The 26,300-nt window shown below is 37.9% G+C and overlaps 2 protein-coding genes across 5 annotated transcripts; both read left to right on the top strand.

Moving 5' to 3' along the window:
* Positions 1 to 961: 961 nt before the first annotated feature.
* On the top strand, positions 962 to 8,062 carry rbpms2b (RNA binding protein, mRNA processing factor 2b). Its single transcript, XM_077229343.1, has 8 exons — positions 962 to 1,441; positions 2,576 to 2,653; positions 3,034 to 3,072; positions 3,356 to 3,418; positions 3,915 to 4,065; positions 4,454 to 4,605; positions 6,905 to 6,977; positions 7,093 to 8,062. Exons 1-7 carry the CDS (start codon positions 1,388 to 1,390, stop codon positions 6,968 to 6,970), a joined length of 603 nt encoding a protein of 200 aa, XP_077085458.1. The 5' UTR covers positions 962 to 1,387; the 3' UTR covers positions 6,971 to 6,977; positions 7,093 to 8,062.
* Positions 8,063 to 9,948: 1,886 nt separating this feature from the next.
* cpeb1b (cytoplasmic polyadenylation element binding protein 1b) lies at positions 9,949 to 17,351 on the top strand. 4 transcript variants are annotated; one of them, XM_077229307.1, is made up of 12 exons: positions 9,949 to 10,054; positions 10,951 to 11,119; positions 11,894 to 12,085; positions 12,741 to 12,949; positions 13,315 to 13,567; positions 13,739 to 13,852; positions 14,036 to 14,140; positions 14,401 to 14,537; positions 14,770 to 14,968; positions 15,053 to 15,147; positions 15,905 to 15,985; positions 16,067 to 17,351. In XM_077229307.1, the coding sequence occupies exons 2-12, from the start codon at positions 11,035 to 11,037 to the stop codon at positions 16,175 to 16,177; spliced, it is 1,581 nt and encodes a 526-aa protein (XP_077085422.1). In that variant the 5' UTR covers positions 9,949 to 10,054; positions 10,951 to 11,034; the 3' UTR covers positions 16,178 to 17,351. The 4 variants fall into 4 exon arrangements, with proteins under 4 accessions (XP_077085422.1, XP_077085421.1, XP_077085420.1 ...); XM_077229306.1 differs by lacking the exon at positions 9,949 to 10,054 and adding an exon at positions 10,061 to 10,164 and having other exon boundaries at positions 14,036 to 14,125; XM_077229305.1 differs by lacking the exon at positions 9,949 to 10,054 and adding an exon at positions 10,061 to 10,164.
* The last annotated feature ends 8,949 nt before the right edge of the window (positions 17,352 to 26,300 follow it).

The following is a 26,300-nucleotide window of genomic DNA, read 5'->3' as shown; positions in this document are numbered from 1 at the left end:
AGCCTGGCACTGATATGTCTATCAGTCTGTCTACTGTATAATCATCTTTGGCTCTGTGTACCTCTGTGCTCTGTTTGACTTATTTTTAAACCCCTGAGAACAAGACAAGAGGCATAGGTTACTATTAGAATGAGTGTTAATGGAAAAGCTGACATCAGGGTGGTCAACCTTTCATTTGATGTTGTTGGTAAATGTTTCTCATAAGAACTCCAAACTATTTATTAGTACATTAAAGCTTTGAACACATCCAGTTTGGAGCTTTTAACAGAATTAAGCAGTTACTATAAGACAGGGCCTCAAACAAACTGCAAGTCTGTGTAAACATCTGTAGGATTTATAAATAGTTCATAGTTCCCTTATGTACAATGGAATTAGAGAGGCCTGGCAAGAAATATTTTGTCTATATTTAGACAGATTATACAAAACAACACTAGGTCAATCAGAAGGGGGGTTAAAATACATGTTTTTCAACTCTCACCGCACCCCGCCGGCTTCATCAAGCTCCTGTACTTTGATTGTGTGACAACACAATGTCAGGAAACGGGACACAAGACCAGTTTAAGGTGCAAACAGTCTAACAAAATGTATGAGCTTTACAGTACAGGCCTAATTCTGATGAAGGTTCACTTTCTCACAGTGTTTAAAGGCAAAAGTCAAGCAGCTTTCCTTTTAAACAGATGTTTCCATAATTAAGTGCTCTCAAATGTCAGGGTTATTTTAAGAATGGCTCAGTTTTTCAACAAACAAATAGAGGATAGCCTATATGGTTACACCCCGACCCTTTCACAACTCAAATTAAGAAACTAGAGAGTTAGTTTTACAAAGTTTTTAATATCTCTTGGGTGAACGAATTAATATGCAATTTCTCTCGTTTATTTATTTACTCTCCTCCCTCCTCTTGCTGCAGTTGATATGAGATGTATCCAATAATACAAGGAGCAGTTCCAATTGGTCTATACTTTCCCATGAAGGCGATGATTCACTAATGGAGGGGTTGGCTTATCCACATCCACCAGCTGCAACGCCGGTCTCGAGCCTGCCCATCTCACTTGATGACCTAATTGGCGAGCAGGTCAACTATGGAACAGGTTTTACCCATGAGCTCTGCTTTCTTTGAAATTTAACGTTTAAAACGAGGTAAATGTGAGGTGGCACCGGCATTTCTTTTTTCTCTTCCCCCCCACCACGCACTTCACTTCTTTTCACCGAGTCACCTTCGCGTCTTCAGTTCACCTGCCACTTTTGACACGACCTCGGTGTTCCCGCACAAGTTCTGCTGAATCCCGCACGCATCGCCATCAAGATCCAGTTGCACTTTAGGACGAGGGAGAAAAAAACCCCTAAACTTTCTGCCAGTCCTTCTGGGTGTTTCAAGTTTACGCACAAGATGAGTGTCAAGTCTGACTCCGAGCCAAACAACAACGTCTCTATTGAAGAGGAGGTGAGTTCGGTGTGATTGAAGTGTTGTGAAGAGTAGCCTACATCTTATTTTATGTCGAGGTTAATTTATTTCAAACTTTGAGGTGTTTACGGGAGCCTCAGCTTCTCTCCGCGAAGTTTTTGCTGTGAGGCTAAAGCAAGGAAACAATCACTTAAGAGAATTAAATAATGGTGGTTTGAAGTTCGTTTCAAAATAAAAATAAAATATTCCGGTAAATTATGACCACCTACATTTTCCTTGATTGTTTTTGTTTGTTTGTTTTTATAGGGCGCGTGGTAATGTCGTTTCCGTCACCCATGTAAGGATTGCTTTAAAGTTTGAATTAAATATTTCTCATTTTTGGCAAAGTTCTTAATATGATTAATACGTGTGCTCGTTCAATTCCTTGTCTGCAAGCATCTCTCAATGATTTTATTTTGTTTGTACACGGGCACAAATCACTGAATTGTTTGAAATTGGCTTCAGCGTCACTGAATGATTAGTTAAAATGTTTTGTAGTGGTTATAATGCAATACGACGTAATGATTTCGCGGTTCCTAAATTACTCTTAAAATTGCGCACAGTTAGCAAACGCATAGCTAACTGAAATTCAGTTTGTTACTGTTCATTTTCTTTTTATGCAAATTTAAATAGACAGCGCTGATCTTATTCAGGCCGTTTTGATCCATTCATGAATGCCATGTCTCAGGTGAAGCATAGAATTTAAAGGTAGGCTATATGGATTATTGAGCTGTGGTATGAGGGCAGATGAATACTGTTGCGCTGTCGGGGTTGTTGCTGTGGGTCAAAGGAAGGAAGTGCTGTGATGCTGTGTGATGTTGTCCATTGTGGTTCCACTGTCTCCTTTGTGGCTTTGTACCTCCTGCCAAGTCAAAGCCAGTGGATGTACACTTGTTTATTTCTATAGCCATTTATGTCAATATGGTCATACAAAACTCATTTGTCTTGTACTGTAAATTGCTATGGTTTGAATCTCAAACTTTTAGTGAATTTTTCATAGGAGTTTTTCCATTATGCCGCAACACAATTCCTTTCTGTCTGGTATTTGTGTTCGGCTGATTACAAACCATAAGCTTTTTTTTATTAGTCATTTCACATTTAAATTAGGCATTTCATTTATTTCTTGTTTTACAGGTACGAACTCTATTTGTCAGTGGTCTGCCAACAGATATCAAACCTCGTGAGCTCTATCTGCTATTTCGACCATTTAAGGTAAAAACAGATATTTGAAATGTAAATCTCATTGACCATGCTTAGCCACAACTTTTTTTTTACCTCCCTTAGGTCTTACCTATTAATTGAAAAATATTTCATGCTCATACCCATGTAAAAGAAAGGGGGGGAGGAAATTTAACTAGTTAAATTAACTAGAATGGAATGATCAAGTTTATAAATTGCTACTAAACTGTACCCTAATTCGAACGCTTGAGATCTTCAGCTCCAGTCGCTCAGGTTAGCAGTGCAGTAAAGTGCATCCTCTCTAAATGTCTCTATCTGACAGTGTTGGCCTCTTAAGGGGAGTGCAGCAGGAATTTCTTCCTTTTCAAGCATGTGACTACATTGCTGCTAATTGGATTTCTTTTCCTTTTCAGGGTTACGAGGGTTCACTTATCAAGTTAACATCAAAACAGGTGAGAGATTGTTGGATATTACAGCTGAGCAGGTTTGCAGTATATATTAAAAACATGTGTGTTTGCACTTGTGCTGCAGTCATGGCTCTTTTTTTTTTGTCAACCTAAATTTAGGACTGCTTAGTCTTAGACTGCTTATTTACTGCTTAGACTTCTTATGAAAACTATATTTATAATAAGGAAAACCTACCCAAAATATCTTTTTACATTATAAAATGTAATATCTTTTGTTTGATAAGTGATGTTGTTCTTTTGCCCATTGATTGTTCTTTCTCTTTTCCAGCCTGTTGGGTTTGTAACCTTTGATAGCCGTTCCGGCGCTGAAGCGGCAAAAAATGCATTAAACGTAAGAAACCAGCCATCTGTAAGCAATGGCTTGAATTATTGAAAATCTAATGGATGAAGCCCAGCTACGTTCAAATTTGATTTGGTGTGGACGTATTGTATAGCCTACATCAAGAATATACTGTACCTTTCGTACTTGCAGTTTCTAGCACAAATGGCCATAGCTTAAATCCCCTTCTCTTATCTCATAAAACATTAAATTAACTGGTTTATTATTATTTGTGTCCCCATATTCATTTTATAAGTTTTTGTTCCTGCGCATAGTGCAAAATGTTTATTTCAAGAACTCAAAAGTATTACTCTGCGTCATGTCTTCCTCTTGTCTTTAGTGTGTAGTCCACCTGTTTAGGTAACCACTAGCTTTGCTGTTCAGTCACTTGTAGAATCGTTCACCTGCATGTGGGCACCAGCTTAAGACACACTGCACATTTTTACCAGGGTCTGGCAGGCACAACCCATCCCCATTACTCTATCCCCTCCCCCCCTTGTGTCTCCAGGGGGTTCGATTTGACCCTGAAAACCCGCAGACCCTCCGGTTAGAGTTTGCTAAGGCCAACACGAAGATGGCAAAGAGTAAGCTGATGGGCACTCCGAATCCCACAAATATCCACCCAGCTCTAGGAGCGCACTTCATAGCACGGGATCCATGTAAGTTTACGGCCCACGTGGTAGTTCACACACTGCAGAGACAAACAAGCACAATCTGTAGCTACACATCTAGAGTAGATCTTAGAAAAACACAAGAAACTAATCCACCTCCACATGCATGTGTCTTTAGCAAAAGGTTCTCCAATTTCTCTTACACAAGTTAAGCATTAGCACTTCACGTCTCATTCAACCTCTCTTCTGTTCCAAGTCACAGAAATTACCAGAGATCACACAGGTACCAATATTCAGTTCCTGCCTCTGCTGTTTGCACATTTTATAGTCTGTTGGAATGTGAGGGCCTCTGACTCCAACACTATCAGTAGTTATTTTAGTTTGAATTGCTGAGCTGGCCTTGAGTCTGAAGTGATGGTTTGCTATACCTCCTCAGATGACCTGACAGGGGCAACGTTGATCCCAGCTTCTCCAGAGGCCTGGTCTCCTTACCCTCTCTATACCCAGGAGCTCAGCCCCGGCCTGCCCCACACTGCGTTCGCCTACCCAGCAGCAGCCGCTGCCGCAGCAGCCGCACTTCATGCTCAGGTGAGGCCCCCTTATCTTTTTCTTGCCTTTTTTCTTTTCTTGCTTTTGAGAACGCAAAATTGATCCCGGTATGGAAAATTACGCAGTATTGTATGGAAGGCAATTAGTATGTTGTCTGTCACTTTGCTGAATGGCAAGTAACCAGTGTTGGGTGTAATGAATTACGAAGTAATTACTGTACCTTTTCTAGTGAATAGTAATTTAAAGTAAGGGATTACTCAATTGCTTCTGATGTAATTTCATTAAATACTTTGAAGACTAGAACGATTATATATAAAACAATAGTGAATTTTACATCAATGTGATGTCTAATGTAAAAACAGTCTAATCTGAATTGGTCTAGTCAGAATTAATGCTTTTTTATATTTATTTGAAAGAATTAAAACGTTTCATGTCTATCCCTTGTATTGTTCAAGGATTTAGAAAGTAATGCAATACTTTTTAGACTAACTAGTACAGTAATCTAATAACACTGTTGAAGATGTACTTTTTTCAAGTAATTTATTCAACACAGCTAACCAATTTAATCCTGCATGTAATCCTGTCAGAACTGAAGGATTATTTTTTTTCCAAAATGGAAACAAAGCAATACATAAAGTTGATTTGACATTTGCTTTTCCATTAGTTGCAACATTAAAAAAAATTAAACATGGTGTCTGTATATATTTGTATGGTTTCCCACTACAGTGGGATACAGTGATGTGAATAAGTTAGGACACCCATGCCAAAGTTGCCTAAAAAGAGGAATAAAAAAATCATCATTTGGAAATTGATCTTAATGCCTTAATTTAAAAAATGAGGAAAAATCCAACCTTTAAGGACACCAATTTTCTTTGTGAATGAATAATGTATCATAAATAAATGTTCTTCCTTAAAATACAGGGTGCATAAGTCAGGACACCCCTGTTAAATTCCCATAGAGACAGGCAGATTTTTATTTTTAAAGGCCAGTTATTTCTTGGATCCAGGATAATATGCATCCTGATAAAGTTCCCTTAGCCTTTGGAATTAAAATAGATCAACATCATCACACACCCTTCACCATACCTAGAGATTGGCATGGTTTTATTTCAGTTAGCCTAATAGCTGGTTTGATTTGCATTGAAAGATGATCTTATGGAAAGTACCCCATGCCAATCTCTAGGTATGGTGAAGGGTGTGTGATGTGGGTCTATTTTAATTCCAAAGGCCAAGGGAACTTTATCAGGATGCATATAATCCTGGATCCATGAAATAACTGGCCTTTAAAAATAAAAATCTGCCCGTCTCTATGGGAATTTAACATAGGGGTGTCCTGACTTATGCACCCTGTATTTTAAGGAAGAACATTTATTTATGATACATTATTCAAACACAAAGGAAATTGGTGTACTTAAAAGTTGGATTTTTCCTCATTTTTCCAATTAAGACATTAAGATCAATTTCCAAAAGATGATTTTTTTTATTCCTCTTTTTAGGCAACTTCAGCATGGGTGTCCTAACTTATTCACATCACTGTATATGTGGTTTTGTTAGGTGATGAGATCTCAATGTACACATGAATGAACATTATTAGAAATGTGGATGAAGGTTTGAGTGTACTTTCAGTGCACATGGATTTATTAGGGGAACCATTATTTTAAAGAATTTGAACCATGGAACTCTAAACCTTGCTTATGGGTCCAGCCATTTGGCAGCCTCCTAAATATATAGGCCTAAATATTTTTTAAACCAAGTTGAAGTACATCAGTCATCTTTTAGCCACATTAGGGGTTTAGTCTTATTTTATTTATGTATATGTTTTTAAATTAAAAATACTGGTGTTGTATGCTTTGCTAAATTTACTACAGTGCATCTGATAATGTTGTATGGAGCTTAAAATCCACTGAATGTTAGCACAAGTGTTAGTGTGTGACTTTGACTTTGCTCAATACTAACATTTTTACCTATTCCAGATTGGTAAAGACTAATCTAAATGGCAAAACCAAATTGTATAAGGCTTATGGTCCTGGCACAACAGTAGTGTCACAATGTGTCAACTGTTACTGCTTGGGTCTCATGCTAATGATTTGAGAATATTCGGTCACATGCTTTCCCAAAAAAGATGCTTTTAGTGAGGCCTTTAGATTAGTCCAAGGATAGATTTATCAGGTGAATGTAGTAGTCACAACTGTTGGATGAACCTGTAATTGGTCATGAGCACATGACAATATGGCTTGTTCAGAAAGGTTTTTTTTTTTTTTTTTACTGTCACAAGACCGTTTGGTGTTAAGATGTTAATCTCTAATTATTAGTAAAATCCTTTTTTTTCTTTTTTTAGATGCGCTGGTATCCCTCCACATCAGACTCATCCCAGCCTGGATGGAAATCAAGGCAATTTTGCTAAAAATATAGTAAGGCCATTACCTCTCCCATGTAAAGTGATTATACAATAATGTTGCGCATGTTTTTTATTTTATTATATATAATAATGATGAGCTTGGTAATTGCTGTTTTTTGTCTTTTTAGGTTTTTCCCTGCAAATGGCGCCTTCCAGCTCCTGTTTAAAATCAGTCCAATTCATTCGAGCTTGTGGTTTTTGGATGTATTAACTGTGGAATTAGGCCATGAAAAGATGAAATTTGAGCTCCCATTGCTCATTGAGCTTATATTGAAGTCATGTTGCCAACAGCACAAAAAAAGGCATATTAGATGGTACAATAGACCTTAGTTCTTAATGGATCAGTTCCTTGAACTTTTTTCCCCTTTATGTATTGAAGAATTTAAGAATGCTCTTTTTCATGTTCATTAATTGAGATTTGCTCTGGGTCTAAGTAAAATGAGACAATCAACTGACATTGCATACACAAAGCATGTTAGTTTTGGCATGAAGTGTAGCTGTGCTTCATTCTAGTATGTCTGTTGCTTTCATGACCAGTGTAACCTTGTTTGTTTGATAGCTTGGTCATTGAAGTTGCTTATGTTATGTACAAAACCTTGGCCAACTTATTTTTGATGGGTGATGTCCAGTCCGATAGATGGTTTCCCCTGCTAGTTTCTACTGTAACACATCATAGAGGGAATGATAGCTTTTCAAAATATAAGACTAACTCAATCTAGTGTATATCTGGGGAGAAAAGAGTTTGTGCAATTGAAATAAGTAATATGTATAAGTTATTGGCAACTCTTTCTTTGTATGTTTTGACGTTTGTTTTTGTATCAATGTCCATTTATAGCAGTTTCAGAGATTAAGTTGTAATTTTCTTTGGTTTGACTGTGTCAGTGTGGCACAAACTAACATTATATGGACAGTAAATTTGGCTGCTAACATGAAAATGCTGTTTCAAGTTAATACTCTGAATATAAAGATATGCTACAATGGTGCATGATTTTAATGTGGGTATAGTAATGGTTAATTCAGACATTAGAAGTGTATTTGTAAAAAAAAGTTTGTAAAAATACTACTGTATGATGGTATTAAAATGGGAATGCATTAAAATGGCTTGTGTATTTTTTTTTCACTTTTGATGCTGAACTGCTCTATGGGTTTTTTCAGTTACTTGCACGGATACATATAACCATCAATAACATGCATCCAGAATTAGCGGGACACTTAATGAGTTCATCAAAAAATATTTTCTCACTCGTGTTTTTAAAAAAGCATGACCTTCCATCAGTGTTGGGGGTAACTTATTACAAGTAACTTGAGTTACGTAATCAGATTACTTTTTCAAGTAACTAGTAAAGTAACATTACTTTTTCAATTTACAACAAAATATCTGAGTTACTTTTTCAAATAAGTAACGCTAGTTACTTTTTCACATTTATTGACTGACAGCTCTCCTGTCCCCATGTTGAGAGAAATAAAGTGAGGTGTTGTGTGCATTTGCATTGAACATGCATTTACTCATCTAACTTGCACAAAAACATTCAGTATTCCTCAAAATGATTAAAAACAGTCAAATGCAATCTCAGAATTTTGTGCAAAAGTTTTATAATTAACTAGGTTAAATTACACAAATATACTTTATGTATTTAATCTCTCTTTATTAACCAATGTCTTTGCTGCTGACCTACAATGATCTAATTCAACCATACTAATAAGCAAAAATGACTTTAGATTAGGTTTAGAAATAAGAGTGTTGAACTTCCTTCTCCTGTATCCTATTGTTATTTAATCAAGAACAGCAGCAGCTGAAAGGTTTGTTTGAGCGGCGCCCTCTACTGTACAGTAGTAAATATGCATTTCCTTCAGCCTTAGGCTTATTCATTTAACTTTTTTTAATGTGAAAGGGCCTTAACAATTGGCAAAAATAGATTGTTTTAGCTGTTATTAAAAAACAAACAAACAAGTCCATGCAGGTGAGAAAAAGTAACGCAAAAGTAATGTAACGCATTACTTTCCATAAAAAGTAACTAAGTAACGTACTTAGTTACTTTTTTGGGGAGTAACGCAATATTGTAATGCATTACTTTTAAAAGTAACTTTCCCCAACACTGCCTTCCATGGAGCACAAAAGTGAATGGCAGAATGTCAAGGACCAAGAGCTTCTCACATTTGCTGTCTTTTGTATGCAGTAAAAATGAATGGTGTTTGAGACTACCATTTTACCTAAACACATTATCCATTGTTTCATGGAACAAAATGAAGTCAAGCAGGTTTAAAATAATATTGGCTGGTTTCACAGACAGTTTGTTCTAGACTTAAAATGGATGTCGAGCGGTCTTAACTGAAAGCGACTTGCACTGATATATCTTAAAATGCGAGTGCTATCGATTTACAATCTGGCCTTACAAACCTGCTCCTGGCTTAATCTAAGCCTTGTCTGAAAAACCAGGGTCCTATGAAACATTTAGTTTTAAGGTTTAAGCAGAAGACGAACAGATAATGTAAGATCAGTGCTGCCCTCTGGAGGATATTACTCGGTAGTCTTTGTAATTGTTTTTAAAATAGGCTACACGCCCAGCAAGCTGCTATTGAACACTCAAGCAATATGTTCCTGTGAAACACTTTTGTGTTTATTGTATTAAAGTCTTGATTCCAAAATGTATCATTTGTTATCAATGAAGACCTAATTTATAAACGGTGCTCTCCATGGTCCTGATTTCTGCCAATAAAAGCAATTCACGTTACATATTTCATATACTAAAACTCAATGGCACACTCGCAGTCTCGCACGGTGTAGATTTAAAACAATAATGGCAAAAAAAGTCCTCAGATTTATTTTAGGTTTCTCAGAATGTCCACGTGAGACGCCACGTCCTATATTATTTACTTAATTAGAAATATTAAAACTCAATGTATTAAATCACATTGTATAGCTAAATCTGGACATTTAAAGGACACGAACGCTTTTAAACAGTAAATCAGCCTGAGAAAAATGACGCCGTGCCAAGTGCCCGCAGCCTCATTAATAAAAATCAACCTGCATTCTGTGATTGGTTAACGACAGAGAAGTACTAAATCCCGGGGTGTTTGACACGAATTCAGGTGTGGTAAATTAGGGCAAAATTTCTTTCGAAAGGTTTAAGTAGGCTTTAGGAGACTTAGACTGGGTGTTGTTTTCGATAATTTTGGCTGTTACAATGGCGTTTTCTCTGGTGAGTAGTTCAACTAGAGAAAGTCTGCCAATTCGTTTTTGAATCTTGCATTAAGTTTTAATACGTCTATGGGATTGTGTGAGTGTGTTAAATGTTTTGTTGGTGCTTGTTTGGCCCGCGTTTAACACCTTTATGAAGTTTAGGTTTTGTGAAAGTAATTAGTGCTCCATTACGGTCATGTTGAGCATGCAAAAATGCTAGCTATTTACGATAGCCTCAGTATGTCATGCTTACAGTGAGAGGTTCATTAATATAGTTGCCATTGATGAGGGCTGTCCAATCTAATCAATCATTGGTTGCTTTGTTTTGTTAATTCCACAGCATAGATAGCTATTACACCCATTGCACTACAAATTAATTTTACATGTATATTCTCCATAACTCTAGTGAAAATTGGAATTTAATTCTAGTCCAACTTTAAATCTTATGACCTTTTAATGTTTTCCTAACTGAATATGAAATTGAGGAAAAGAGGCAGGGAAGGAGTCAGAGCTATAGTTGTGTGTCCCAATTATGATGTACTATTTGCTATGCACTTATCTATGTACTCAACCATTTAGTGTGTAAGGTTTAAAATATTTTGTCAGTCAACGTTGGATTCTGATAGCCCTTTTTTGGCTATGCAAGTAAAGCTGTGACATTTGAGTGACCTAATTTGAAGTGTCCAACATCCATCCAGGAAATGCACCACTCAAATTTGTACTACAACAGGTCGAATAGTATGCAAATTGTGATGCACCTCATGTCTTCCCATTAGTGACTCTTGTATCTGTTCTATTCTGACAGAGAGAAAATTCCAGACTTCTTAACTGCCTGGATTCTGACATTCCAGCCCTGTCCACATGCAGCAATGCAGACACATTCTGCAGAATGAACACCATGCTAGGCAACTCACTGGATCTGAGCGGGGTGTGCACGACTCCTACTGCTAAATGCAAGCGCGATCCTTTTAATGGTGAATTATAATGTTTGCTTTTTTGCCTTTTTTGTTGTTGTTGTGAGAAGTAGAAGAGTAGCACATACACCATTCCTTAATATATGTGCATTGTGCAGACACAATAACAATACAGATTTGTAACCTTTTCGTCTTTTTTGTTTTTGTTTTTTTGTTTTCGCTCCCCACATTCAAATGTATCTGCTGCAGTGCTGTTTGCACTTTTGGCTTTGGCCCTGCATTTGAGCTTCATGTGCTCAGGGAATCATTACAGCAACGGTCATGTAATGTCATGCAGGCGAGACGGAGGATGCTGAATCAGGGCTGAAGCAAGCTGTTGGAGGCTTTCCAGTTCTGCATGAGCAGCCCAGATTTCTCATTCTTCAGTTACTTTGCAACAGTCCTGCGATTCACTGGAGTTTATCTCTTAGCCTGCAGCTAGCGGCGAACTCGCACTCTCTCTCCCTGCCACCTTCGAACGGGAGCCAGAGGTGGGAGGGGGAGCTGCCTCTTTGCAGGAGAATTTGTCAGGAATGCACGGTAGTGTGGCATCAGAGGAGGCCAGGGACTGATGTCATTAGCAAGGGGCTGTGAGGGCAGCAGCGCCTGGGTCACATGCAGGGTGGGTCATCTTTGCAGAGACGGCTGCTCCTGTGCAGTTTAGCAAGGCGGAGGGAGGCGATCTGTGATTTACCAGAGTCTAGGGAGCCAATGATTTCTTGAATGTGCATGCCTTTTATTCCCACTGGTGATGCAGAGTCGTCAAACTGTTTTATTTCTGGACTCTGTTAACAGATCGTCCCGACTCGGACCTGTCTGCGGTCCGGAGCAGGATGCTTTTTCCCAGCGGTGGCCAGGACTCATCCAGGGGTCTGCCCGACGTCAATAACTGGGGTCTGGGCCTACAGTCCCTCAGCCTGTCTGACTGGGAGAGACCGTGGAGCAGCCATGACACTGATCACTCAGTACAGACCAACACAGCCTCACGTGAGTGAAATGAATAACTTTAAAGCAATCTTAGAATAGCATTGCCACAACCTGATGTTAACATTGCCACAACATTACATAAACAGTTGAAATAACACCATTTTATAATTTATGAAATTAATTTGGCTAGTTTTTTAGTATACAATGGTATTGTTAAACTAAGTTTCTTTCTGGAGTAGTTTAAAAATTGCTTTTCTCATTTTAAAGTCTCATTCTGTTTACAACATTGACTTATTCAAGCAGCATCAATTTTGGGTGGAGACAAGTTTTTATTTTATTCATTTAAATGAATCCACTCAATCTAGTATCTGATGCGTTTACTTCAATTCACGCATGTAGTTAGTTTTAGTCTTTATTGGTATCAGTGGCCTGACTAGAGTGGGTTTGAACCATTCTAGGCCCGTAGGGTGAGTCAGAGCCTTTTGTTGACTATTGCCACATATTCTCGGCCTGCCTCATGCATTGGTAATTCTCAATAGTGTGCTGAAATGAGAGCTGTTCTTCTCAGTTGTTTTTATTTGGTCTTATTGTTCATTTGTTCTGGGGGCTTGGGTTAGGGAAGAAATACAAAGATAATCTATTCTGTTGTTTCATGATTTCTTTGGGGCCTTTTTTTTTTTTTTTTTGCTTTGTCACCAATTCTGATTTTGTTCAGTGCAAGGGATTTTGGGGACTCCCACCCAGCTCTCAAGCAAGCGTCCAAGCTACTCCGAGCCATCTATTGGTGCCACAGATTTCCTAGAGAAGTTTCCCGGCATGGCACGCTTGAGCTCTCAATCTTTCCTGGACTCGCACTCCATTAGCCCTGTGGACTCTGAGACCAGTGGCTTCAGCTCTGGTTCTGATCATCTCTCAGACCTACTGGTGAGGTTTTTTCTTTTCGCCCTCTCCTCCTACCACCAACTTAGTTTTCTGTTCCACTGTAGCACTAGCATCTGTCTTGCTCACAGGGGATTTGCACATATGAATGGACTTTCTTGCAGCTCCCGGTCTAAACGATATGATTCAAATTATTCGAATTGAATTTAAAGCTTTGTTTACTTTGCAATTTTTTAAGCAGCTTTACAAAAGTTCTGTTGTCAAGTGATGACATTGTCAAAAGCACCATACCTATAAATTTGACTCTCCTTGTGATCCAAAGTGTGGGTGAAATGGCTAGTTTTAAAGGTGTAACACTTTATGCTATTAACCCTCTTGCACACTTAAATTCTCTCTCCTGCCTTTTGTAGTCTTCATTGAGGATCTCCCCGTCTATGCCCTTCCTTATGTCCAGTATGCAAAGGGATCCTCTCAAGCTAGCGCTCGGCTCTCGTCTGGACCTCAGCAGCTCACCTCTCACCCCACCAGCCAGTGCCAGCCCTGGCGGTGGCCTTTCCCACCGCTGGCCTGGTGCCTCCATCTGGCCCAACTGGGACCTGATGAAGACCCCTGAGAGCCCTTTCAGCATTGAAAGAGAGGCCTGGCTTCACAGACAGGCGGCTTGTATGGCCTGTTGCATACTACTGTAGTGCATGATCTTATAGGCTATTCCCTTCACCCTGCCATCGAAAACCTCTGAACCACCCTCAATACTTACCTCAAACATATGTTCAAAGCTGGTGCAGTGGTGTTTTGCCTCTTGTTGTGCCCAACTTGTTATATTGTGCTCCACAGCAATCAATGAAGCTACTTTCACATGGAGTGGACAGCTGCCCCCCAGACACTACCAAAATCCTATTTATTCCTGCAAGGTCTTTTTGGGAGGAGTTCCCTGGGACATCACTGAAGGTAGGAGGATAGTTGCTGCTTAATATTTTTGTGGAAAGAATTGTTTTCAACATGTTTTTTGAGCACCATATTGGAATGATTTCTGAAGGTAAAATGTATCTCAGAAATTAAAGATATTTTACATTTCAGACTGATGCTGATTCTAAACTTTCCTAGACTAATAGCTTTTCTCTTTGTCCCCAGCTGGTTTAATAAACACTTTTAAATGCTATGGCCCTCTGAGTGTTGAGTGGCCAGGTAAGGATGGCAAGCACCCTCGCTGCCCTCCGAAAGGTAATATGCCCAAAGGTAATGCTAAAAGGGTAGGAAACTTATTTTATTACAGCACTGTGGCAGGGTGGTGTGGCACTCAACAACTTGGTGGCTATAATAACCTTTCATACACATGTGGTGGTAACTGTTCTGGGAGCTAAGGATGTTTTTACACTTCAGAAAATGTTTATACGCAGGTTAGTAGTTTGATGTACAACCTACAGTCATGCAGGTGGCAGTAAGGCAATTGAAATGAGTAACCTTTTGGCCTAGTGAGACTTGTGTCCCTTTTTCAGGTTATGTGTACTTGGTGTTTGAATCGGACAAGTCTGTGCGTGCCCTGCTTCAGGACTGCACTGAGGACTTGCTCCATCCTGAGGGCTACAGCGAGTATTACTTCAAAATGTCCAGCAGAAGGATGCGCTGCAAAGATGTAAGCTTATTACACTTTCTAACATGTGCAGATGGCCATGGTAGTGTATGTTAGGGATTTTAAACTGAACTATTGTACCAAAAAGGTTACTGTGTGGGTGAACCATGCTTGTTGACCTGCTTCCAGAATGGTTTTACTTTTAAATGGCCCAAAACCTGCATGTATATGGTAACAAAAAATGTGTGGTTTTCTTGTCTGAGAAATGCTGACCTGTCACTTCTTGGCCCTTCAGGCACAGGTGATCCCTTGGGTGATTTCGGACAGTAACTATGTGAGTTGCCCCTCTCAGAGGCTGGACCCTAGGAACACTGTGTTTGTAGGAGCTCTGCATGGCATGCTCAATGCTGAGGCCCTGGCCAGCATCATGAATGATCTGTTCGGAGGAGTAGTGTATGCAGGCATTGACACAGATAAGCACAAGTACCCCATTGGTGAGAATTACTCCCTCCAATCGTAACTAATATTAGTTTGATGTTGTGGTTTGACATGGTGACGTTGTTTTTCGTTTTTTCCAGGATCTGGACGTGTAACCTTTAACAACCAACGCAGTTATCTGAAAGCTGTGAGTGCTGCATTTGTGGAGATCAAGACACCCAAATTTACAAAGAAGGTAGAGTAACACTTTTTTTTTTTTAAAGCCTTATTTTATTGTGTTCGTAGTAGTGAAGTACTATCTTGATGCCTTTTTGCATGCTGGGGGGTAACTGAGATAGATAGCCTATTGTTTGTTTTGTAAACAAAGCTTTGTGCTTCACTCGTGTCATATTTAATGTAAAACCATTTAACTGCATTCACACACAAAAAATGGTGGTGTGGTTGTCAAGTTTACTGGCACAGCCCTATAATAAAGGCTAATACATTTTGGTTTTATACTATTTTCCACAATGTTAAAGCAACGCAGCTTAACCCAAAATACAAGCTCATGCAGTTGTGCCTAGACAGAATACTTCAGTTGCAGGGAACACTTTAGTAGGCTAAGAAGCTAATATATTTATTATAAAACGAGGTTGGGTTCCTTCAACTGTCCATCCGAATATAAACAGCTAAGCTATGTAAGATAATTGTAAAAAATAGTATGTATTTGGCCAGATTTTATAGTGTAAACACTTTCAACTGCGAATGAGAACCGTTTCGATGGGGATGCCAAGTGTGCAAAAAAGGCAAACGAATATTCGAATCCTAAAATTGAATAACCCCCGAACGAAATTTGGGTCCAGTCCTTATCTCTCACACACTGTCTTCTGTGGATTTAAATTATTGGTAGATGAGGGCAAATCCAGTGTCTTACACATGATAGTTCGTATCACACAATATTACAATTTCCTCAATGCTTCTATTTTCTTCATGGGTATGGTTTTCCTTTTTAGGTTCAGATTGATCCATACCTGGAGGATGCTATCTGTCAGTTATGCAGTCGTGAGCCTGGGCCATTCTTTTGCAGGGACAAGGTGATTTATTTCTCCCCTCAATTTTAGCAATTTAAATTGCACGTCTCTGTATAATGACGGCCTATTTCCCTATCCCTCCAGACCTGCTTCAAATACTACTGTCGATCCTGCTGGCATAGGCAGCACTCCATGGACATCCTCAGTAACCACCGCCCTCTGATGCGAAACCAGAAGAAGCGGGACATCAACTGAAGCGCGCATGGCAGCACGATGCCTCAGCCTGGATGTCCATTGCGCCTGCTCCCCTCGGGGCACTGCTCCAGAGTCGGCTCCAATTCAAAAGGCCCTCCCAGGAGTTGGGGCATGGGGAAGCACTGTAGAAAGTTCACTGTTGCACTTTCTTTTAGTTTGGCTTGTTCACTTTGGCACTGTACACAGTGAGATGGGTTAGCTGGGGCCCGAGGTTGGGAAGACCCAGAGTTCTTGACCAAGTTGATTCAGGCCATGGTTGAAGGGTTTTTTTTTTCTTATTTTTTTTCTCCCCTTTATATAGGTTGCTATTTTGTGTTGGTAAAAATCATTCGAAAGTCTCATTGTTTAACAGACTGAAGCCATACAGTGCCTTTAATTGGTTTTCCCCCTTCCACACTAGCTGCTTTTTTCTGGCATTTTTTTTTGCCAATATTTTTTACGTTTGAGCTGCAACTACAAAAGCCAGATTTTCATCATGACAATTTTCACAGTTTTAGTTTTCATAAATTTTTACATGAAACAGTTTTAAGGTATGGCATGGAAAAGGTTGAATAGCAATCTACCCGGCGGCTTTTTAATTTTGCGCTTTTTTCTTTTTTTTTTTTTCTCCATGTTTTTGGAGTATTTTTGCCTTATCAGTGTTCTGTTTGGTAGAACAAGAGGTTTGCACATAACCCTGCAGATCTAATTGCCAATCCAGATCAATTTCAGTGCGTGCCTCCACTAGGCATTGCTTTTACTGCTCTCGATCAGATTTCAAACCAACTTAATATATTAATCCATAAATGAGAATGGCCATCGACTGCACGTAGTTTTATTGCACTTTTTAATTTGCACTTTGTAAAGGGGTAGGTTTTTAATCACTTCTATTGTACATCAGCAGGTGTTGTGGGTGTGAGCCCATATGGCTGCTTGTATTTAAAAGCATAGACTTCCCTTGAATGTACCAAGAGCCTTAGCAGACTAAATGCAAATGTCACTTTAATCATCTCCTGCTGAAAGTCTGAATTTATAACATTACATTCAGAACTAAGAATGTCCTTCTCACCATATGCATTCCATGCAGAGCTATTTCCCAAGCTCCTCTGTCATTCTACCTCGTTGTCTGCCAAGTTTGTTTAAAAGGTTGAAGTTTGAATTTTTGACTGGGCACAATAAAGGTGTTTAAGCATTACTCCTGTTGTATTTGGTTCTTTGCCTATATATTTAATGTGTAACAAAGCAGTGAGTTAGTATTCCCTCGTAGTCCTATTGTGTCAAATTATTTCCACTTGTCCACTAGGTGGAGGTGCTGCATTTGCAAATGAGGATTAGGGCTGTAATTTGAAGTGAAATTTGGTGCTGATTAATAGTTAAGATATTAATAGGATGCATAAATTTGTACTAATGTAAGCCTAGTTTTCAAACTAGAGAAATGATTACACTTAAATGTGGACTGCTTGACAGTTAGTTGTACCCATTACTCTCTGCATTGCATTTGAGACATTGTATAGTGGTCCACAGAAATTGTTGAAGAGCTGTGGATTAAGAGGATAACCCAGTGGCTCTTTTTTGGGAGGGTATAGGGCCATTAGAGTATGTCATCAAAAGCCTGCTGGTTACTGCCCAATTAGGAACATTATTTCAGTTCCAGATGGTGGAAGGAGGGATGTCGGGAATGAGAATTCACTATTGTCTGAAGGACCCTATACATTAACCCCCTTAACCCCTGCTGGTAGATACTGTAACTACACCATCATGCAGCAAAATGCATCTTTCTCCATTTATGGGCATTCAAACTTTGTATATTCTAAGTGACAAAGTTGGCCTCAAATAAGAACTTCTACAGTTGATGATACACAGGATAACTTTTTTACCAATGTTGCCATCAACGGGCAACCAGATGAGACACAGGGCCCACAACCGATCTAAATTATCCAGATTGAAAATTATTGCCCATTTTCAATGGGAAAGTGCCCAAGCAACAATCGCTCGGAGAGATTGCCCAGTAACATTGCTCAAAGAGTTGCCCTGTGTATCATCACCTTACAGTAAGTGCAATATAGATGTTACAGAAAAATAAAGATTTTAGGGCTCTAACCACCCAAACTTTGAATTCCAGCCCCCAATTAATTTTAACCAATTTAGCTGTGAATTCCAGCCCCCAATTAATTTTAACCAATTTAGCTGTAAATGACCAGTGTAAGGGGGTGTGAGGATGTAAAGTGTGTGAGCTGGGACAGGACTTGCCAGCTGAGTCCGTGTGACTCACACAGGAATCACAGGTGTGTGGAGGATGAGTAGTGTGTGTTTACATAACCTCCTGTTTCTCCTCCCTCTATACACATCCCACCGACACTACAAAAATAACAGCCCTAACACCATCTGAAACTCACCTCTTCATCAGAGGTAATCTGAATGTGTTGGCATGTTACATTTAAGCTTACTCATACACTGTAAAAAAAAAAATCCTAATTTTACAGAAAATAACAGATTTTTTGACGAACATTTTCTTTCATTTTAAATTGTACTCAATACACTGTAAAATTACAAATAATATCTGTAAAATAAAAATTCAGCTGTTATTTTAGGTATTGTGACATTAATGACAAATTACAGTAATTCACATTTTTTATATAGAAAATTGATTGTATTTTTCATACAGTATTTTTCTGTTTTCTTAAATTACATAAAAGTGTTATGTAAAATTACAAATATAATCTGTAATTTAACAGTAACAAAACAGTTAAATGATAAAATGGTAGAATGACTGTCAGCTCCCCAAAAAACTGTAAAACATCCTAAATTAAATAAACTGAAAAACACTGTTATTTTACAGGTATTTCCTGAATAATCACGATCATATACCTTCATTGTAAAAAAAAAATGGTCAAATGACTGGCAGCTACAGCTGCCAAACAAAAACCATAAAATCAAAGTAAAATATGCTAATTTAAATAAACCGAAAAAACACTGTTATTTTAAAGGTATTTCCTGCATTATTATGATCAAGTACCTTCATTGTAAAAAAATTGTAAAAAAGGGTCAAATGACTGGCAGCTGCGGCTGCCAAACAAAAACCATAAAATTAAAGTAAAATATGCTAGTTTAAATAAAGTGTAAAAAACTTTAAAATAAATTTGATGTCACCATGATTGGGATCAGTGTCTGCTTTAGTTGGGCTCATGACCCTTGAGATTTAACTTATGCTTTTCTCTGGCTGCTTTAACTGTGTATTTGATATAAAGTTTGTCATAAATGCTGTAGAAAATATCAGATGATCTCGATCATTACTTGATGATGTTATAGTCATCATATGATGATCTGATTCACTGATATGATAGTCAATTGCGGTATGCTCATCTGGCCACTGAAGCAGAACAGAGAGGATGGAGAGTCCAGGTTTATCCAGTGGAAGTGGGTTGTCGAGGTTTTGTGGCACACTCTACAACCCGGTTCCTCAGAGACGTCGGATTCAGTGGTCAAGAGTTGCATCGCACAGTAAAGAACTTATCTGAAGCAGCAGAAAGGAGCAGCAACTGGCTGGGGTTGAGACGGCAAGATTCTAGCTGGCTGAGTACAGGCCGCCATGCTACGGTTTCGTAGAATTCTTGAAAACTTGAAGGGTGTTGGTTTATTTGTATAGGTTGTATAGTATTTACAGTCATTACGTTCCTGTGTATATTGCGTGACTGACGGGATGTTGGGCAGATATTGTGTTTTGCAGTAGGTGGTATGCCATACGGAACCGTTGCCACTGAAACTGCACATTAACGCACCAGTGGGGCTCTCTGTATATGGTACTTAGATTACAGAGTATGTAGGTGGAATTTAGCTTTATACAAAGTCTTTAATTAATGTCATAATTTTTCACATGACCCTTGAATATTGTGATATCAGTATTATAACAATCTGCATTAAAAAAAATATTTATATACACTACACAAAAAAAGTTTTGTCATTTTTTTAGTTGTATAGAGACATCGAGAATCAACATATGAATCTTTTTTTTTCATTGTCACCATTGTTGTGATTCATACGCTGATTCTTGATGTCTGAGTGAGTCTATATGATCCTGTAAAATATTTTCTGTATAATGACTTCATAAAATCTGAGTATCAAAGCACTGGAGAATGTTTTATAGAAGCTTTGTCATGCAAAATGATTAACTAATATTTAATGACATAATCAGATATTATACTTCAGATGGTTCAATGGGGCCGGACCCTACATGATGAGTATTCTCACTACAAAGTGACTAACATCATCTGATCTGAGTTTCTCTTAGACTCTTACCATAACAAATATGCTTCAGAGACAAACAGTTAATGCAGCCAGAGAAACATTAAAGTTTAACACTAAAAGTTCAAGAGACCAAACTAAAGCAAACACTGATCTCCATCATGGTGACATCAAACTTTATTCTTTTCAATAAAGCTTCAACTTCTAAACCTCTGTTATTTCTCAATAATAATGTTAGTATGAAAGAAATAAAGTCTGGATTGTAATAAGCGAAGATGCTGCGATCCTGAGAGATCTGGAAGTGTTTAATGTTCTGTTGGGGTTTAAAGTGTTTCTGTATGGTGTGTTTCGTGTGTCACCATTGTGTTGAAGCGTAGAGCCTGAGCTTCAGTCCAGGATGAGCAAATAAAAATTGATGAAATGCTGCATGTTTCTTTATTAAACTGACAGTAACTGTGTAGTTGCTGATGTAGTGACATATATAAACAAAGCAAATCATGCATGTAATTAACTGTGTGTTTTCAGTAAATAAATCAGAAAATAAATGTGAAGTAACTGTGTCTTAACTGTGTGTTTCTGTTAAAAAAGATTAATGAAGATTTCTGTAAAAGTATTTTGCACTTATTTAAAATAGGATATTTTACATTAATTTTATGGTTTTTGTATGGCAGCCGTTGCTGACAGTCATTTGACTATTTTTTTATGGGATATTTTTATAATGAAGGTGTTTGATCGTAATATTTCAGGAAATAGTTGTAAAATAACAGTGTTTTTCTGTAAAAAAATTAAGGAAAATTTCTGTAAAAGTTTTTTGCATTTCCTTTAAATTACGATATTTTACTCTATTTGTACGGTTTTTGTTTGGCAGCCGGTTTGGCAGCTGCCAGTCATTGACCGTTTTTTTACGATTTTTTTTTTTTACAGTGTAGCATAAAGATTTTCTCTGACACTTCTCTACACATTAGTAGAGTGCATTACTAAATGAGTCAACCTGAGAAATGTGGGCTTAATGTGGTATGGAAGACGACACTCCTATCCGTCCAGTAACAAAGAGCTGGACTAAGTGGATACATTCTGCCACTGAAAGTATTCTTGTAAAGAGTGTTAAAGGTGTGAGGATGTTAAAGAAGGTTTACTGTAACACAATCCATTTATTTTGTGATCTGTCATGCATAGCTGCACTTGTGTTCTCCGGGTTTGTATAGTGGTTGATCAAGTTTTTAAAGTGTTATGTTGCGCTGAGATCTTTGGATTTAGTAGTTCTAATTTTATGTTGAAGCCATTGTATCCATGGTTATTTCTACTAATACTGGAATCTAGCAGCATTAGAGCTATTCAGTTCTGTAAAAAAAAAAAAAAAGCCCATATAAGACACACTCTGCTGTAACTTCTGAACATACCATATAGGAAACTGACTTCCATACTTGAATGTTCCTATTAGAATCAAAGAGCTAGAAGATATTTAGGCTCATTGAGGAAACAATTATTTCACATGTTCCTTTCAAAATACTATGACCTCAAAACATTTTACCACAGCACAGTGCGTGGTTTTTAACCTATATAGGCTGACATTTACCACACATAATTAGCTCCATATGGATTTTATCATGTAGTCAACTTGCTTGGTTGCTAACATGTTACAGCATTGCACTAATGTTTTTTATTTTTAACGTAATAGGGCATTCAGCTTTTACTGCCGTTTACTTAACCAACGTAATGAAATGTTGCCAGATTCGCATTCATTTGTTTCTGTTTTAGTGTTTACTGGACATCTCACTATAAAAAAAACTGCGATGACACCTGCAAAATCATTTTACAGAAACAGGCATGTTTTTTTGTTTGTTTGTTTTTTCAGCGAGCCCAACTCTAAATTTAACTTTTTATTTTATTTTCATTTACAATTTGGTTTCCTTTTCTAATAAAAATAATAAATCTTCTTAAAACTAATAACAATTTTCACATAGCTTTGTATAGAGGCAACAACATCAATTTGTCAGTATTTTGGCAGAGGTATGGAAATGCCCAATATAGTCTTTTCATTTGGACTCAAGTTCTTATGTACATCCCACTGTATTTAATCAATGGTTATACACTTGGGGAACAATGTCTTGGCATGTCTGTTCTAACCGTGTCAGTATGCTAATTAAAAAAACAAACAATTAAATAACATGATATTACAAAGCTGGCCTCTTTTAGATGGCAATAGATGGTAACAGAATTGATAAAACAAAACAGCTTTGTATGAGCGAATTAACTGTGGTAGGTCGAATTATTGAGTTTTTAGACCTCGGATGTTCTTTAATATAGAGTTACTGCATAAATATAGGATTCTGTCTGAATTGCCAACCTAATCTCAAGAGGCACAATAAGTATTTTACGAGGTGGCGATTTCAAATGAATTTGTATGATGTGATTCATATGGAAACATTTGGGAAAAAAATTATGAAAAAGGCATGTTGATTGATGGTTGAGTTTTAGTTAGAAAATATGTGGTCAACTAATGCATTTTATATCAAAGACACTGCTGTTGTGCTGTGTAAAAAGTATGTACTTACCTAGTATACTAAGAAGTGCACATGAAGTGCTGTTAAAAACTCTGCTTTGAATCAGCATTGAATCATTGTAAAAGATTCAGGCATATACTACAATCCTCTCATACTAAAGCTCAACATTTTGTTTTTCCAGGAGTGACAGTTCTGCTATTCTCATCTATAAGAATGGTGTGTTTTTTCTTGGAAGTATTCATTTGTAATGTAACCTTCACACAAAGGCTCCCTTCATGCTGTGTATACTGGGTTGCATGTTGTTAATTTTTTTTTTTTATCAGATAAAGTACCATTTGTTTAGCCTCCTCTTTATTACTTTTGGGGTGGTCTTTTTGCTGTGTAATGTGTGAGAAAGACTAGAAACGGAAACAAGTCTGAATTGTGGAAGTGTCTTCTACACCCCCTCCATCCCCCTGTGTTTGTAAACTAAAGCCCTTGCAGGGAACAGAGGGTAATAGGGTTAGAGTTCAGCAGTGCCTCTTCAAGGGATCCTCTCCTCGGGACAGAGGACTGCTAGCCGATCGTGGGAAAGGGGGAGGAGCTTCAGCAAAATCTGCCACCTCTTCACTCCATCCCACAAACTTACTAGACCTGAGGGAGCAAAACTTTTAAATAGGTAGTTAGCAAACCTAAACCAAAAAACACATTTTCTTGCAGACACTAGAGTATTCCTTTTGGCATTTAAAAATATAAGCCCAGACCACCATGAGAAAAATGCAGATAGATAGATAGACAGATAGATAGATAGATAGATAGACAGATAGATAGATAGATAGATAGACAGATAGATAGATAGATAGATAGACAGATAGATAGATAGATAGATAGATAGATAGATAGATAGATAGATAGAGTTCTGACCATTGAGTTCCACTCTGCTGTGCTCAGAACATGACTATCTATCTATCTATCTATCTATCTATCTATCTATCTATCTATCTATCTATCTATCTATCTATCTATCTATCTATCTATCTATCTATCTGTCTGTCCGTCCGTCCGTCCGTCCGTCCGTCCGTCCATCCATCCATCCATCCATCCATCTATCTATCTATCTATCTGTCTGTCTGTCTGTCTGTCTGTCTGTCTGTCTGTCTGTCTCTGTCTATCTATCTATCTATCTATCGCCGTCCGTATACAAATATTATGTAAAAAAAAATATTGATGGCCTCTGCAATGTCTAAACAGGCTTTGAGACATAATGTAGGAACTTTGACTCATTGATGCATTTGTGACAACTAGGGATTCATTCATTCATTCATTCTATATCATCTAAATCCAAGTACCCTAGAGGTCACGACCCTTACCTCTTTACCCTCCAGGGTCACAGTGGCCAGTTGTCGATTGAGACGTCTCAAGGCACAGGTGCAGCCACAGGTGCAAGCAGCTATAAATTGTTCACTGCTTGATTCTCATTCTCAGCCTAAAAACGCACAGGTGCATATGAATGAAAAAATCACCAGAGAAAGTCTGATAACAGTAAGAAAGTTGATTGTGGTGGGCCAGATATGCAGTTTCTTTCCCTTTAATGAGGACTTCCTGGAAGATGCGATCATTTGCTTATTTGTGCATTTGGAAAATACTCATACAGATACACTACCGTTCCAAAGTTTGCATTCAGTTATATTTTTATTCAGCAAATAGCAATAAACTGATCAAAAGTAACAATAAAGACTTTGACATTGTTACAAAAGCTTTCTATTGAAAATAAATGCAGTTGTTTTAAACGTTCTATTCATCAAAGGATCATGAAAGAAAGTGTATCACGAATTCACAAGGATATTACTGTAAGCATCACAATTGTTTTCAACATTTATAATAATAAGAAATGTTTCTTGAGCAGCAAATCAGCATATTAGAATGATTTCTGAAGGATCATGTGACACTGAGGACTGGAGTAATGATGCTGAAAACACAGCTTTGACATCACAGCAATTATTTTACGTAACATATATTCAATTCAAATAGAAAACAGTTTTTTAAAATGGTGACAATATTTCAGTTTTGACTCCAAACTTCTGAATGATTGATGTGTAGGCTACTGTACACTTACTGTATATGGTCTAATATCATAGATTTATATTCACATATTTAAATGTTATTATATTTATGTTTAAAAAATGTTTTACTCCACATGAACAACGTTTCACATGAACTGCATAACTGTTCAAAAGATCTTCAGTTCTCATCTGATACTCAAACTACATCTCTGTGATGTCTGCTGTGCTGCACAGTGATCCAGAAGAAACATCTTCATCCAGTGGGAGATGAAGAGATTGACAGATCGAGGGAAAGAGATGGTCCAAGAGGAAACAAGTGAGAGACATAGAGCAGCAGAGATGTGGACAAGCATGCTGATCTACACATTCTAGGCAGTTGTCATGGAGACAGCACTGCCTCCTTGGCCTGGCTGCCCTTCGTGATGTTTTTGTGAGAATGGCTAAGTGTTTCAGTGGGTGTGCGCGTGTGTGTGTGTCACTGGGATCATAATGTCATACTGTTAGCATGATAGTACACTTTGCATTGATAGACATGATCAGTGTTATAATGTACAAGTTGATATTCTGTGAACTACTTGTTATTTATGACTATCTGTGGCTGTGCTGCCTTATATAAAAGCTATTTGTAACTCAGTGCAGCTGCGGTCTTTCATTATCATTACAGGGGCTAATGCTCCCATCTCTCTGCCTCTAGTTTCGCCTAGTGAAATAAAACCGAAAAAGGCTGTTGTCAAAGGAATATTTTGTCTATGTCTGTGAAGCTCCAACAAAACACAATAAGATTCTTTCTAAGCCACTTGATAGTTTTCGCTAGTGAAAAATAAATATACTAAAATGATTTTGAAATACATTTATTTTATACTTAGTATACTACACATTTAAATATAAAGGGGGTGTCTTAGGCAATGTCATGCATTCTGTCATATTTTCAATTTTAAAGAGTTGGCTTTTCATACTAAACATGGCCAAATAGTCAAAAAAACGAGTTTGAAATATGACGTAGTATTTCTGTGCCAGATACGCTCCTTCAAGATTCGTATTGTTCTGGATTTTTTTTAGAGTATAGCCCTGTATAAATCGTCATAACGTGCGGAATTCCTTGTATTGGCACTTCTCCCGGGAGAGCGTGCGCACAGACACACATCAACCAGAGAGAGAGAACAAGAGCAAGAGCACGTGCCCATCAATGTGCTTCGTTCATTGCTCGAGAAAGTTTTGATATTTTGTTTATAGACCACGATCAACAATAATCATAAATGTCACCAAAGAAGTGTGTTTTTGGTTCTGAGGGAAAGACCTTGTTCAGCTTCCCAAAGAACCCAACGGAGAAGTCTGAAGCCCGATTACTGCACTTCC

Source organism: Siphateles boraxobius, unplaced genomic scaffold (assembly GCF_051911475.1).
Source record: "Siphateles boraxobius isolate OS27281-9 unplaced genomic scaffold, OSU_SipBor_1 130, whole genome shotgun sequence".
NCBI lineage: Eukaryota > Metazoa > Chordata > Actinopteri > Cypriniformes > Leuciscidae > Siphateles > Siphateles boraxobius.
The sequence above is the reverse complement of the archived record's forward strand: the minus strand, read 5'-3'. Positions and strand labels throughout refer to the sequence as shown.

What these genes read in the sequence shown, in the direction of transcription:
- rbpms2b (XM_077229343.1), top strand. Translation starts at nt 1,388, where the DNA reads ATGAGTGTCAAGTCTGACTCCGAGCCAAACAACAACGTCTCTATTGAA. An exon ending in CGGCAAAAAATGCATTAAAC is followed by an intron (nt 3,419 to 3,914) that starts GTAAGAAACCAG and finishes TTGTGTCTCCAG; the next exon opens with GGGGTTCGATTTGACCCTGA. An exon ending in CTTCATAGCACGGGATCCAT is followed by an intron (nt 4,066 to 4,453) that starts GTAAGTTTACGG and finishes ATACCTCCTCAG; the next exon opens with ATGACCTGACAGGGGCAACG.
- cpeb1b (XM_077229305.1), top strand. An exon ending in CAAGCGCGATCCTTTTAATG is followed by an intron (nt 11,120 to 11,893) that starts GTGAATTATAAT and finishes CTCTGTTAACAG; the next exon opens with ATCGTCCCGACTCGGACCTG. An exon ending in GAAAGGTAATATGCCCAAAG is followed by an intron (nt 14,141 to 14,400) that starts GTAATGCTAAAA and finishes TCCCTTTTTCAG; the next exon opens with GTTATGTGTACTTGGTGTTT.